The sequence below is a fragment of the Marmota marmota genome, unplaced genomic scaffold (genome assembly GCF_001458135.2).
Source record: "Marmota marmota marmota unplaced genomic scaffold, marMar, whole genome shotgun sequence".
NCBI lineage: Eukaryota > Metazoa > Chordata > Mammalia > Rodentia > Sciuridae > Marmota > Marmota marmota.
This window is the reverse complement of record NW_026000005.1, coordinates 39070355-39082833: the sequence shown is the minus strand read 5'-3', so window position 1 is coordinate 39082833 and position 12479 is coordinate 39070355. Positions and strand designations below refer to the sequence as shown.

The window sequence follows — 12479 nt, the reverse complement described above, 5'->3', positions numbered from 1 at the left end:
ACCTTGCTAAAAAGCCTGCCGCACCCCCCCCCCCCCCCCACGCACGGACATTATTTTTCTAGTTCATAATTTCCTCTTAAGACCTTTGTTTGTCTGGAAATGAGGTCATCCTTCAGAGGACTTGAGAAGCCCGTGGGTCATGAAACTTCTATACTGGGATCCCCAAATGCAGAGGCTGCTCACAGAATGGTGTTGAGCAGCCCGGATCCAAGGGTCAAAGCGCCATATGAATGCAGATCGATGCATCCAAACCCGCGGGAGATAGCACCTTGAAGAGGATGGTATGTATGCTCCGTGAGGCCTGCACAGCCAGACTGCTGCCAATTGCACTGGGCATTCCTCTGAAGAGTTCCTTTGCAGAGGGGCACAGGAGGCAACAGCAAGTGATTTTCTTTGTTGTTGAATTATTCTATTATTGTTCTGCAGGCTCTAGTTTCATTTTGCACATATAGGAGAGAGAACGAACGAGTAGATGGCACCATCGGTCACAAAGCTGTCTCAGGTTTTCCCCGGATTCATTGTAGGTAATTTTTCTGCCTGCAGAAATGATGCTGCTGCCCTAACCCCAGTTCAGAGCTTCAGAACACTGGCTTTTACCTTCCAAGCCCCACCCCTGGGTCACTCTTTTGCCAATTAGTGCGTGTGCCAGAATGGGCACCAGGACTCTGTGGCCCATTGGAACCAGATAGGGGTAGTGGCCTGAGTGGATGTTCCTTTTCAGCTGCAGGGAGGTGAGGCCAGGTGGTTTTGACTTCCCGAAAAACTTTGGAAAGAAGGGGAGGCCCAGGCCTCTGAGGTAGAGAGAGTGGCTGAAGTATGGAACTCAGTTCAACCTTTGAAACTTCTAGGGAACCAGGAATCACCAGGCCCTCCCACAAACCTGTTGGGAAGAGGTTGTATTGTCCTGGGGTATGGGCTTAATTTGGTCTGGCAGCTGGACCCAGCAGCAGAGGTGACCGAGCCAACATTGCTGTCCTGGACTTCTTGGGAGGGCGTTCTACACCACTTGCCCTGGAAAATTTGGCCTCTGAGGTCTTTGGAAGTGGTGCAGTTGTCCCCAGCTTAAGGGTACTCCCCCAGCCCCCATCTCCCAGGTCCTTAGGGTAGAGAAGGAACAAGGTGATTCTTTGGCTGCTTATTAACTTCAGAGGGCCAGGCTGAAGAAAATCTGGAAAGAAGAAGAAAAGATTCAAACCTCCACTCAGGAGCTTCAGGCCTGAAACCCTCACACATCCTTGGGGCTTCCATTTGTACATTTTGATAGCAAGTGACTGCTAGTTTATGAATGAACTACTGGACTGAGATTCATGGGCACTTGAAAGCCCATTTAAATAGCAGCATCTCCTGTTCAAGTGTCCAGGGGAGTTGGAAAGCCAGGGTAGTGCAGGTAAAGATTCATCAGTTTCACACATGGAGAACACTCTGTAGGAGAGCGCAGGGTCAACATCCTGAGGGCTTGGAGACCAAGCTTGGGTTCAAAAACAAATGAGTCTCAGCCCCAGAGGTTTTAAAACTGCTCACCTTGGGTGTTTGGGTTTCTGTACTGAGCCCTGTATTCGCCCTCTTTAAATACATTTCAGGTACCCCACTTCCCCAACAAATACCACTGATCCCAGAAATTGCTCTTGTGGGCTCCTCTCAACCTTTGGAAGAAGAAAACATGAGGAAAAAAAAAATCTAGTCCTCAGATGCTATCCATGAGAAGTAGTTTAAGAAATAAAGGGCACAGACTTTGGTGGCCCCCAGTCCTCAAAAAGGAAATGAGAAAGTTTTCCTCCTGACATTGAATTGTTTTATGCAAAACCAGGTTAAACGGGGCTCCAACTCCAAGCTGCTTCTCTGCTTTATACTATGAATGCACATGCCCCTCCCCAAGGGTGAGTGGACAGGAGGGTTGTCCAGATATTTTCTGGATCCTCCAGAGGCCTGAATTTGATGCTCCCCGGGTCAACCAAGCCTTTTGACATCAAGCCTAAGAGAAAGCTTGTCTGTTTTCCCTGCTGGGAGTGGGTGTTTAAAGGGCCAACTCGTGGACTGCTGAGCAGTTAAACTGTTCCCCTCCAATCTTGCCTTCTGAGTTTGCCTTAATTAGGGAGTGGACAAGGAGGGTTGAGGGGACCAGCACATGTCAAAAATGTCAAAGGAGGTGGGGGAGGGGGGCAGAGAGGGAGAGAGGGGTGGAGAACTGCAGGGCAGGAAAAATTCAAAAATTGTAAAAGGAAAAGGGGGAACTTGAAGCCCAGAAGTCATTGTTTCCTTTATTTCAAAGGGAAAAACCTGCCTGATTCTCATCCTTTTGATTGATTAAGGCCCTGAATACCTCACAGCCCCAGAGTGACAGTCCCTGAATAGACTTGAGCGAATAAAGCGCGGGCCAGAGCGCGGGGCTGGCACTCGGGGGTGTAAAGGAGGCGAGTTCGCTGGCACTTACCAAGTTATAAATAAAAGGCTATGCACAATGGTACCTTCTCTAAGGACAGACAGTCTTTACAACACTCCTGGCGTCATATCCTGCTGGGGACACTTCAGCTCCTAGCCAAGACTTCACTCCTTTTATTTTTCCAGCAGTTTACTCTGAATACCATAATAAATTCCTGAGAACAAACGCTGCAGTCCGGCAAAACTTTAACATATAGACGTATCTCTTCATCAGGGAGCTCTACGTGGAAATTTAGAGCCCCAGCTTCTCAGAAGGGTTTTTAAATCAAGAAAAGAAGATGATCCTACCTCCTCCGCCCCCAGCCTTCAACTAACAGTTTTAGGGCCCAGCAGTGTCTGCCCACCCTTTGAGCTACCCCACCTATCCCTCACCCCCCCCCCACTGAGAAGACAAAAAGAACATTATTGGTACACCCCGAAGTCTTCTTGAGAGGAACTCCACGGGGGGGGGGACCCCATAAGAGCCCTGGCTAAGAGGTACTGGCAGACCAGAGGAAGGAAAGTTGAACGTATCTCGGGTTCCCATAAATTTTTAGTGGAATTGCGCCCCCTCCAGTGGCAGTAAGCCCAGGGACAGACCCACAGGTGGAAAAAGGCGACTTCAAGAGGGACACCGTGAGAGGAATAGACTCAGAGAAGAAAAGGCACACACGCAGAGACACACACAGAGATAGAGATAGAGAGACAGAAAAATAACCAAGGAGAGAGAGACCAGGATGCACAAGAGTAACAAAGACAGAGAAAGAGACTCCTCTCCATTTTCAGAGGCTCTCATCACCCTGGGGCTGTCTGTCCCAGTTTCCAGCGGTTCACCCTTCTCTCTCGGGAAGGCGCGCCGCGCAGGTCCCTCTCGGGGCAGGCGGAGGCCTCCGCACAGTCAGGGATGGGAAGAGAAAGTGGCCGCTGTCGCCCAATCAGCGCGTGTCTCCGCCACCCGGGACGGTCTCCCCGTTGGCCAATCGCAGCTCAGGGCTCCTGACCAAGCTTTGGGTGAAAGAACTAATAAATGCTCCCTAGCCCGGATCCCTGCACTCAGTGTCACGACGGGAGGAGACTCTGGCCGCGCTTGCGTTCACCCCCTCCCTCGCTCTTCGTGGCGCTCTGAGCCCCCTTTCCAGCGCCCCCAGCTGCGGGGCTGTTCGCCCAGACTCGAACCAAACTTTTCCGCCCTGGGTTTGGGATCCTGGATTCTAGGGCCTGCCCGCCCCTTTCCCGGGTTCCACCTCGAGCTCTGGACTTGGAGCTAGCAGCCCCCCTCCCCGCGTCTCTCTCTCCCTCCTGTCTTTTTGGGGAGGAGCTCTTCACGCTCCGGAGAGTTCCCGAGGGTCGCCGCGCTAGCGTCTCTGTTTGGCCTTCACCTGGATATAATTTCCTAGAGAAGCTGCCCCCAGGATGACCACGCTGGCCGGTGCTGTGCCCAGGATGATGAGGCCCGGCCCGGGGCAGAACTACCCACGCAGCGGGTTCCCGCTAGAAGGTAAGGAAGGGCCTCAACGCCGCTGGGGTCCTGGCGCCTAGGGAGACTGCCCCACTCCATCCCAGTCTCCACAGACTTCTTTGGTGAATCCAGGGATCCCAAACCCCCAACATCTCTTACCCCAAGTAGCAATAGTTGGGGGCGAAGGCCCATCCGATTTGATTTTCTGTCCGCAAAAGAAGTGTGGTGCTCTCTGCAAATTATTTACGGAGCTGGGCGGCCCGGCCTGCACCCGGCGGGTCCGCTTTCCCGGGTTGTTTTGGAGATGCCGCATAGTCAAGAACCGAGTGAACCGGCTTTGGAGTACCGGAAGTAACTTCTCCACATTCTGTCCACCCAAACCCGTCTCCAAAGTGTTCTGGCTGCGCCCACATTTAGGAAACTCTTCTTAGTTTGGAAAGAAATTTCTGGTCGGGCAAATTGTGGTGGCTAACAGCGGCGGCTCGAACGATCTTAATAAGAATTTTTAGTATTAATCAGTTAAAGGTCCATTCAACTCAAGTAGCATCTCGAAGTCTCTCTAACTTGTTTGGGAATCGCCTTTTGTTCTGGCTGAAGATTCTGGGAATTCCAGGGAGGTAGGAAGCTTTGCAAACCTGAGCCCTTTCAAACAATCTGCGGCGCCCTTCGTCCTCCATCTAGAGCACAACGCAATACCCTGAGCATGAACGGGGGCTAGGTTGTCCACCAGCAGACCCACAGTCTTTGAGTCCCCGTCCGAGAGATGTAACAGGTGACACGCTGCACTGCCACCTGTGCCTCCTTTAGAGACCCTCTCTGACCCTTGGCTGCTGTACTCTGAGACAGAAACTCCGAGGGCTGTCAGCTCGCTCAAGACCCTTAGGGCGGCTCCAGTCGGGCAGGATTTGGTGGTGGTTATTTTTAGAGGAAGACAGTCTTCCATATGTTCAGGGTCTTTCCCCCCAGTCGCCAGCTCTTCTAGGTTAGTTATTTTGCCCTGGTTACTGTCTTCACACAAAGGTTATATGTCCCCCTGTTGCTTGATAACTCGGCACGAAAGTAACTGAAAGAGTGTCTGGCAGTGGAAACGGACCAATTTCAGTGTTGGGACTGTCACATGCGGATTGGCCAGAAAAGTGCAAAATTAGGTGGCTTGATCGTTCCTGCTGCTTTCTCTTCTATCCAAGTAACTTTGTCCTCGCCTCTCTTTTTTTCCTCCTTCTCCCAGTATCCACTCCCCTCGGCCAGGGCCGAGTCAACCAGCTCGGCGGCGTTTTTATCAACGGCAGGCCGCTGCCCAACCACATCCGCCACAAGATCGTGGAGATGGCCCACCACGGCATTCGGCCCTGCGTCATCTCTCGCCAACTGCGCGTGTCCCACGGCTGCGTCTCCAAGATTCTGTGCAGGTATCAAGAAACAGGCTCCATCCGTCCCGGTGCCATCGGAGGCAGCAAGCCCAAGGTGAGCAGGCGGGCCTAGCCATGCCGCCTCACGGCCTGCGGTCAATCGGGTGGGTAAGAGCAGGCTACCATCTGGGGCTTTCTAAAGAATTATTTTTCAAGTCCATGAAGGTGTGTGTGTGTGTGTGTGTGTGTGTGAGTGTGTGTGTGTCTCACAAGGGGGATTCGGTTGTTGCTGGAGCCCCATGTTTCTTTCCTTATGGGAAAGCTCCAGTGGTTTTGCAATATTTGTTCTTATATGTCCAGGAACCACGAAATTCTCAAAAATTACTTTAATAAACACCTAAAGCATGCAAGCTGTATGTCCCTACCTGTTGCCTATTTCTTTCCTGTGTCTTTCCAGTCCCCAACCCGCTATTCTGTCTTTTACAAAAGGAATCTACTGAGTCCCAATAGTTTCTATCCAACTTTCTCTCTCCCCCAGTGCAAATTGTTTTCGAAGAGTCAAAAGTCAGGGAGGTTAGTTTTCTTTGTAATGAGTTCGATGTTAAAAAATGTTTATCCTCAAATTATTTTGCTTCTCTTTTAAAAAAGAGTCCTACTGGCTAGGACTAAGTGGGAGGAGATTACCCAAGGTCTGCCTTTTCTTCTGATTGTAGAGGGAAGCCAATATAATTTTCAAGTTGCCAAGGGGCAATATCAAGAGGGTTATGGCACACTGAAGACTTTCAAAATTCTCACCTTCCCTCTCTCTCCCAACCTATTCTCAACCTAGGAATCTTTGAAACAGCTTTTAATTGGGGTAGGGGCCTCTCTATACATATGTGTTTTCCATTCTAATTTTTTAAAATCTAGATACTTAATCTTTTGCATCTCATTCTGCTCTTTAGCTAAACTCTTGTGCCCCTTTGGAGTGTCACAAGTTGCCGATCTAATTTGATTTTTCAGCTCCTCTTTCAAACATTCCCCTTTTAGTTTCGTTTTCTGGTTGATTCAGTGTAAGGAGTTGCCTTTATTTCCAGGGATCAGAAAGTACAGCCCCACAGCCCCAAGGTGTTGTATAATTCTTAATTTAACCCGGTTGTCTGAGGAGCTTATCTAGACAGGTGGAGTGTCCCCAGGCTGCTCGGGAGTGGGACGATTTCCTGTCTGCCTCTTTCTAATGTGAACTGCCTCAGAGAGTTGGGGTCCTTTGGCCAACCAGGGGCACCTTCCCAGAGGATGCAAGAAGGAGCATCCGGACAGGCCCGGAGGAGGTGGGGCCGCCAAGAGTCTGGCCCAAAGTACCGGGTACCAACGCCGGCCCGCCTGTTCTCTTAAAGCAGGTGACAACGCCTGACGTGGAGAAGAAAATTGAGGAATACAAAAGAGAGAACCCGGGCATGTTCAGCTGGGAAATCCGGGACAAATTACTCAAGGACGCGGTCTGTGATCGAAACACCGTGCCCTCAGGTACTAGGCCCATTAATGTCTCCCCAAGGCGCGACGGTCAGTCGCTATTATCCGGGCGGGTCATCCAAGCCATACATAATCGCCCCAATGATCGATCCGGGTTATTGAGAGGCGGCCTCTCCCGAGGCCCTGAGGTATTCACGAACCTGACGATCTTGGCGTTTTATGGAGCGCGGGGTGCGCTGCTCATCCCAGGGGTGGAGGGAAGAGAGACCGCCGCTGAGGTCTCCCCAAGGAGGATTTCTGTGGAGGAGGCAGGGCAGGAAACGTGAGGCGGAGGCCAAGCGTTTATTAATATTGATGTTCCCTTTTAAAGAGAAACAAATGTTTTGGTAACCCCAACCGAAGGGAGATGGGGCCGCGCCAGCAGAAGACTTTGCCTTTTGCGCAAAAGGAGGGGAGGATGCATCGGCAACTGCCCGGATTTTCGCCGAGAGTCCCAGGGACCATCCGGCGCCCCCGGCAGCCCGGGGGAGGCGGAGGGAGAAGGGCCAGCGCAGGGCCAGCGCGAGGGCGCGCGGGAGAGTTTGTTTTTAATTAAAAGGAAACTCCCTTTTTCCCTCCACGAGAACGATATATTTCAGAGCATGGATTTGTTTACCAGACTGGAATCTGGAAAAAATAAATGAGAGAGAGTGAATTTTCTTTGATTTTTACAATAGGAAACGATTCTGCAGTTGAAATGTAAATCCCTTACAGCCTCAAAAAAGTTGATTAGCAGGGGACAGTCCTCTGTGGTTCTTCACTTAAAGCAAACCGCAGGGCCCAATACCTTCAGGTGCGGAGGAGGCGGGTAGTAGGCTGGGCTGGTGGAGGACACGTCTGAGGTTGGAGACCTAGAGCCGGAGTCAAGAAGGGGAACACTTCCTACTGGGCAAAGAGAGACGGAGATGGCTTTTCTCAGCCCTAAATTGGAGGCGCACACTTTCCAGGCTTGGTCTTATTTATCCAGAGGCCCTTAAAAGGCGTTTTGAGTGGGAGAGTGAGCGGATGGCAAAAGACAGGGGTGACAAGAGAGGAAGGAGACACTCACTATCCAAGCTTATGGGGTAGCTGTTCTAGAATTGCGGCTTGAGGTTTGGGGGCTCCCCTCACAACCCCGCGCCTCTTAATTGTGGGTGCTCTCTTCCTCTTCTTTCCCCCAGTGAGTTCCATCAGCCGCATCCTGAGGAGTAAATTTGGGAAAGGAGAAGAGGAGGAGGCCGACCTGGAGAGGAAGGAGGCAGAAGAAAGCGAGAAAAAGGCTAAGCACAGCATTGATGGCATCTTGAGCGAGCGAGGTAAGCGGCGGCGCGGTGGACCTTAGCTAGCGTCGGTTCTCTGACTTTGAGCGCCTGAAGGCCGCCCAGCTCCGGCTCCTGTCGAAGTCCCTCCTCTTCGTTCTCAGCCACTGTACTCGGGCATGCGCATTCAATCAAAGACCGGAGAGACACCCACCGCTGAAACAAAAACGTATCTATTTAAGTTTTAATTTTATTTAAATTTTAAACGTTTCTAAATCCTTCTTTACCACTTTCAACCCTTAGGAGTCTAGAACTATGAATTGCGTTCTCAATGGTGATGGGGTCTATGGAGTCCGAGATTGGGAATCTCTGAGGGATTGTGGGGTTGGGGGAGGGTATAGGCTACTCCACCCTTTAGAGTTTAAAGTAACTTTTTGAAGTAGCTTTTGTGCCCTCAGGAAAAGCCCGGATCTAAGTTTCCGTATTAGAGAGACAGAGCAGGCTCCAGAGAGAGCATGCTCTTGGGCACTGGGCACCCAAAGTTGCCCCACATATGCTGCCCTATGAATGTGCGTGTGGTATACTTTGGCTGTTTTTCGTTTGTTCTAAATTGGTTTTCAAGCGTAATGGGGTTTAACTTGATGTGTCTGGGTTTCAATCAAAGGGGTCTTGAGTCCTTAGTCCTTAGTGCTGCACCCTCTGTCCCTCAGGGGTGCGGACCACCCACTCCATGTTGGCTGTAGCCTGTCAGCACCTAGAGAAAATCTCCCCCTAGGGGAGCAAGAAGGCAGCCTGCTTCCCCTTTACCTGCTTGAGCTTTAAAATTACTCACAGAAAAGAGTCATCCTTGAGCTTTAAAATTACTCACAGAAAGGAAGGAAAGAAGCAAGAATGCAAGCAAACCTTGGGAGGTGAACTAGGAAAGATCACTGCAGCAGGAGTGGGGCCCTGAGTCTTCCTTTGCAGATCCTGGCATCTCTTCAAACTCACAATGGTGCAGAGTCGCCGGGTGTCCTGCCTACTCCTAGAGTTCCCTGGTCTGGGTCTCAGACTTTATTGGGCTGGAGTTGAGTTTTGTAATTGCTCTGGAGTGGCACAAAGCTCTATAGCAGGCTTGAAGGAGTCACCCACTTTGATTATCTGGGTCCATGCTTTCACCAGGGTGGTGTCCAGGTTGGAACTGTGGGTCAGGAGGCTGGTCATTTCTTTTACCTTCATTGTCCACCCCTGGGTGCACTGGCTGGCCTTCCAGAGCAGCTGCTTTACAAAGCAATGTGAAATCCACACTCAAGGAGCACTTGGATATTACAAACCCAAGTGTCTGATTTAAGGGATAAACAGAAGCATAGATAGTCTGAGGCACACTGCAATCAAGAAAAGGTACCCCAAACTACAGGAGGTTAAGCAGGGAAAAAAACATGTTGCTGCCCCCCTCCCTTTACAGCTGGGGCCTCACATGAACTCAGTCTAAGTTCTTCTTTTTTGGAGGAGTGGTTTTTTTTTGCCCAGGTCGATTAGAAGACACACACCTCTTTATCCCAGTCATATGTTCAGCATAGAGGCGCTGGGGTGGGAAGAAAGTGAGGAGTTGAGGAGTCAGTTAACTCCAAACCAAATATTCTCTTGAGGCAGTGGAGAGGAGAGCCCTGAGTTGTTGGAGCCCAGAGAGCTGGGCCCATGGCTTTGCTACTTGTTGCTAGAGGCGGCAGCCAGGCAGATCAGCCGCTCCCTCACAGCACAGGCAACTCAGGCCCAGGAGACAAAACGTCCCAAATGAGCTGGTCAAACATTTGTACAACTTTTCCAGCTTTTACAATGAAGGCCTTCTCTACACAATCTACACTTGGAGATGAACTTGGGAGACAAAGCCCGGAGAGTCCATTGAAACTCACACTTTAGCTTGGCCCAGACAAAGCTCCAACTCGGAGCAGCTTGATGTGAACAAAGGAAGGCAACCTTTTTATAATTCAAGGAGAAAAGAAGAGAAAACAGCTCCACAAAGGGCCCAGAATAGACATTATGGGCTTGCAATGAGGGATGAATTATTCAATGAGCCCCAATAGCTGCTGCGCCAGGAAGTTTTATGGACTCTCCAGCGTGGAAAAAGTGGCCATTTCACCTACAAAATGTTTCTAGTCTTTTGGGCTGTCTAGCTGGGCCGGCTGCCATTCAAGGGCAATTGCTACCATTTTAAAAATCAGAGTATTTTCCCCATTGAGGGCTGTGCGGATGAAAACACACACACACACACACACACACACACACACACACACACACAGAGTCAGGCTGAAACCTAAATTTAATTTGGGGTTGTCAAGGAAGATGCAAAGTCAGTCTCCTCAGAGCCTCCAGCTCCCTTTCCGGATGAGCCCTGGAGGGCAAGAGGGGCCCAGAGAAGGGAGAATTAGATGTAGTTTGAAGTCTAAAAAACCTCAAAAATTCCCCTCTGTTGTTTGGGCATCCAAAGTCTCAGGCTGCCCCTCTTGTAAAATAGAATGAATGTCAAGAAAAGGCTTCTAGCGCCTTGCGGGAGGGGGCAGGGAAAAGCGGTGGAGGAGGGACTTTGGGGTGTCCTGACCACTGCGGTGTGCTCTCGCCGGATGTTCCAGCCTGGGGTAGGCCTGGTGGGTGCTGCGGGACTGAATTTTCGTGGGACATCTTTAACCCGGGGTCTGCTCGGCAGACACTAGGACACAGGGAAAGAGGTACCCTGAAAGAGGTCAGAACTACCGCCGCCTTCTTTCCAGGGTCTTGCCCTTTCTCCTAGATGGTCCCCTTTGCCTTCCCAACTTTCCCTTTTCTCTAGCCCTATCCTAAAGCAGCGCGGAGTGCGGACCTGAGGCGCTCTGGCCCGGGCGACCTGGCGCGCACTGGGAGCTTGGTCCATCCTTCCAGCTTCTTGGCCCGAGGGAACGGAGAGGGTTGGGTGGCTCGGGAACACCCAACTCCCCCGCCCGCGCCCCTGGCGGACACTGAGATGGGAGCAGGCGCAGCCGGGGGAGCCAAGCTCCGGCCCAGGCATCGGGGGCTGTGAGCACGGCCTGCGCTGCGGCCACTCAATGGGNGCTGGCGCGGCCCCATCTCCCTTCGGTTGGTGTTACCAAAACATTTTTTTCTCTTTAAAAGGGAACATCAATATTAATAAACGCTTGGCCTCCGCCTCACGTTTCCTGCCCTGCCTCCTCCACCGCTTTTCCCTGCCCCCTCCCCTTCGCTCCGGCCGGCTCGAAGCTTAGCTCGCCGGGCTGCAGCCGACTCAATTGCCTCCTTTATGTCCTTCTCACTTTCATCTAGACACAGCCCGCCTCCCCCTTCTTCTCCTCTTTTTTTCCCTCCCTTGCCTGAGGCTCACATTAGTGAAATTTCTGCAACCTCCCCCCATTTTTTTTCTTATTTTAAAGAAAGCCCTTAACACAAAAGCGGTGACTAATCAATAGAAACTGCTCCTTCATTATCTCCTTCTCCAGCAGGGTGACGCTTTTCCTGTTTGTGAGTTTTGGGCAACATTTTTGCTTTGTGCCGTAATGGAATTAGAGGACAGATGAGGACTGTAAATGGACACGCGACTGCAAGACTCTCGCTTAAATATTTAGATGCAACGTTACAATTACTGACTTGTTGTAGGGGCTTTGAAGTGGCAGTTCGGGAGTGCAAGGGGAAAGAGGCCAGATTGCCAAATTGATGTTTTGATTGGGACTGGAGATACACTTTCCTAGGACTCCCCCCTCCCTTTTAAGAATCACAAGCGAGCATGGGAGGTTTGTAACAATTTCAAAGATTAAGCTCAGAGGCTTCAAGTGTAGGTTGGTTGAGGTCTTCTATTCCTTTCGTTTCTCCCCCCTCCAATTGATGTTGGTAAAAAAGAGAGTTTTTTTTTTTTTTTTTTTTTTTTAGGTTAAATTTGAGAAAGTAAAAGTGACAAAAGCTTTGCTGGAGCCCCTGTTTTGTTTGTAAGCTTGTGATCTTAACGGATTAAAATTATCGAAGACAAACGACTTCCGATTTTTTAAAAGATATAAACCAATTAAAACCTCAGAAAGTGTTCTAAATTCGTCGGAATACTTCACTTCCAGTGGATGCCCGAAAAGAGCACTTTTATCAGGGAGGGAGTGCTGTAACCCAGAGAAAAGCAAGGCCACTACTTTCCCTCAGTTAGCAAGGAACAGCATTTTGGCGTAAGGTTGGGACGCAAGGCGGAGGACTAACTTTCCCACAGATTAAAATAATGAGGCGTGGGATCACAGGTTTGTGGGATCCGAACCTTTATTAAAGGGGACAGTCCACCCTCTCCAAGTCCATTTGTCAGGATCAGGAATTTGACCTCAATACCCTTTCTAATCATTAAGGTACATTTTATATTTGCTGAATACCTTACAAAACTCAACCAGAAAATCCCGCCCACTTAAAAATGTACTGGAGATATAAGAACTTGCATTAAACTAGAACACCACGCTGTGTCCTTTTTGTCAATCTAGGGGCAAGGTTTTCCCTGCTGGAACAGTGTGAGAGGAGACAGCAGAGTTC

The 12479-nt window shown here is 50.4% G+C and overlaps 1 protein-coding gene across 1 annotated transcript; it reads left to right on the top strand.

Annotated features, from left to right (window-relative positions):
* The first annotated feature begins 3467 nt into the window (after positions 1-3467).
* Positions 3468-8038, top strand: Pax3 (paired box 3). The gene is made up of 4 exons (XM_015481076.2): positions 3468-3916; positions 5106-5341; positions 6603-6732; positions 7878-8038. Exons 1-4 carry the CDS (start codon positions 3832-3834, stop codon positions 8036-8038), a joined length of 612 nt encoding a protein of 203 aa, XP_015336562.2. The 5' UTR covers positions 3468-3831.
* Positions 8039-12479: the final 4441 nt, after the last annotated feature.

What these genes read in the sequence shown, in the direction of transcription:
- Pax3 (XM_015481076.2), top strand. Translation starts at nt 3,832, where the DNA reads ATGACCACGCTGGCCGGTGCTGTGCCCAGGATGATGAGGCCCGGCCCG. An exon ending in CAGCGGGTTCCCGCTAGAAG is followed by an intron (nt 3,917 to 5,105) that starts GTAAGGAAGGGC and finishes TCCTTCTCCCAG; the next exon opens with TATCCACTCCCCTCGGCCAG. An exon ending in TCGAAACACCGTGCCCTCAG is followed by an intron (nt 6,733 to 7,877) that starts GTACTAGGCCCA and finishes TCTTTCCCCCAG; the next exon opens with TGAGTTCCATCAGCCGCATC.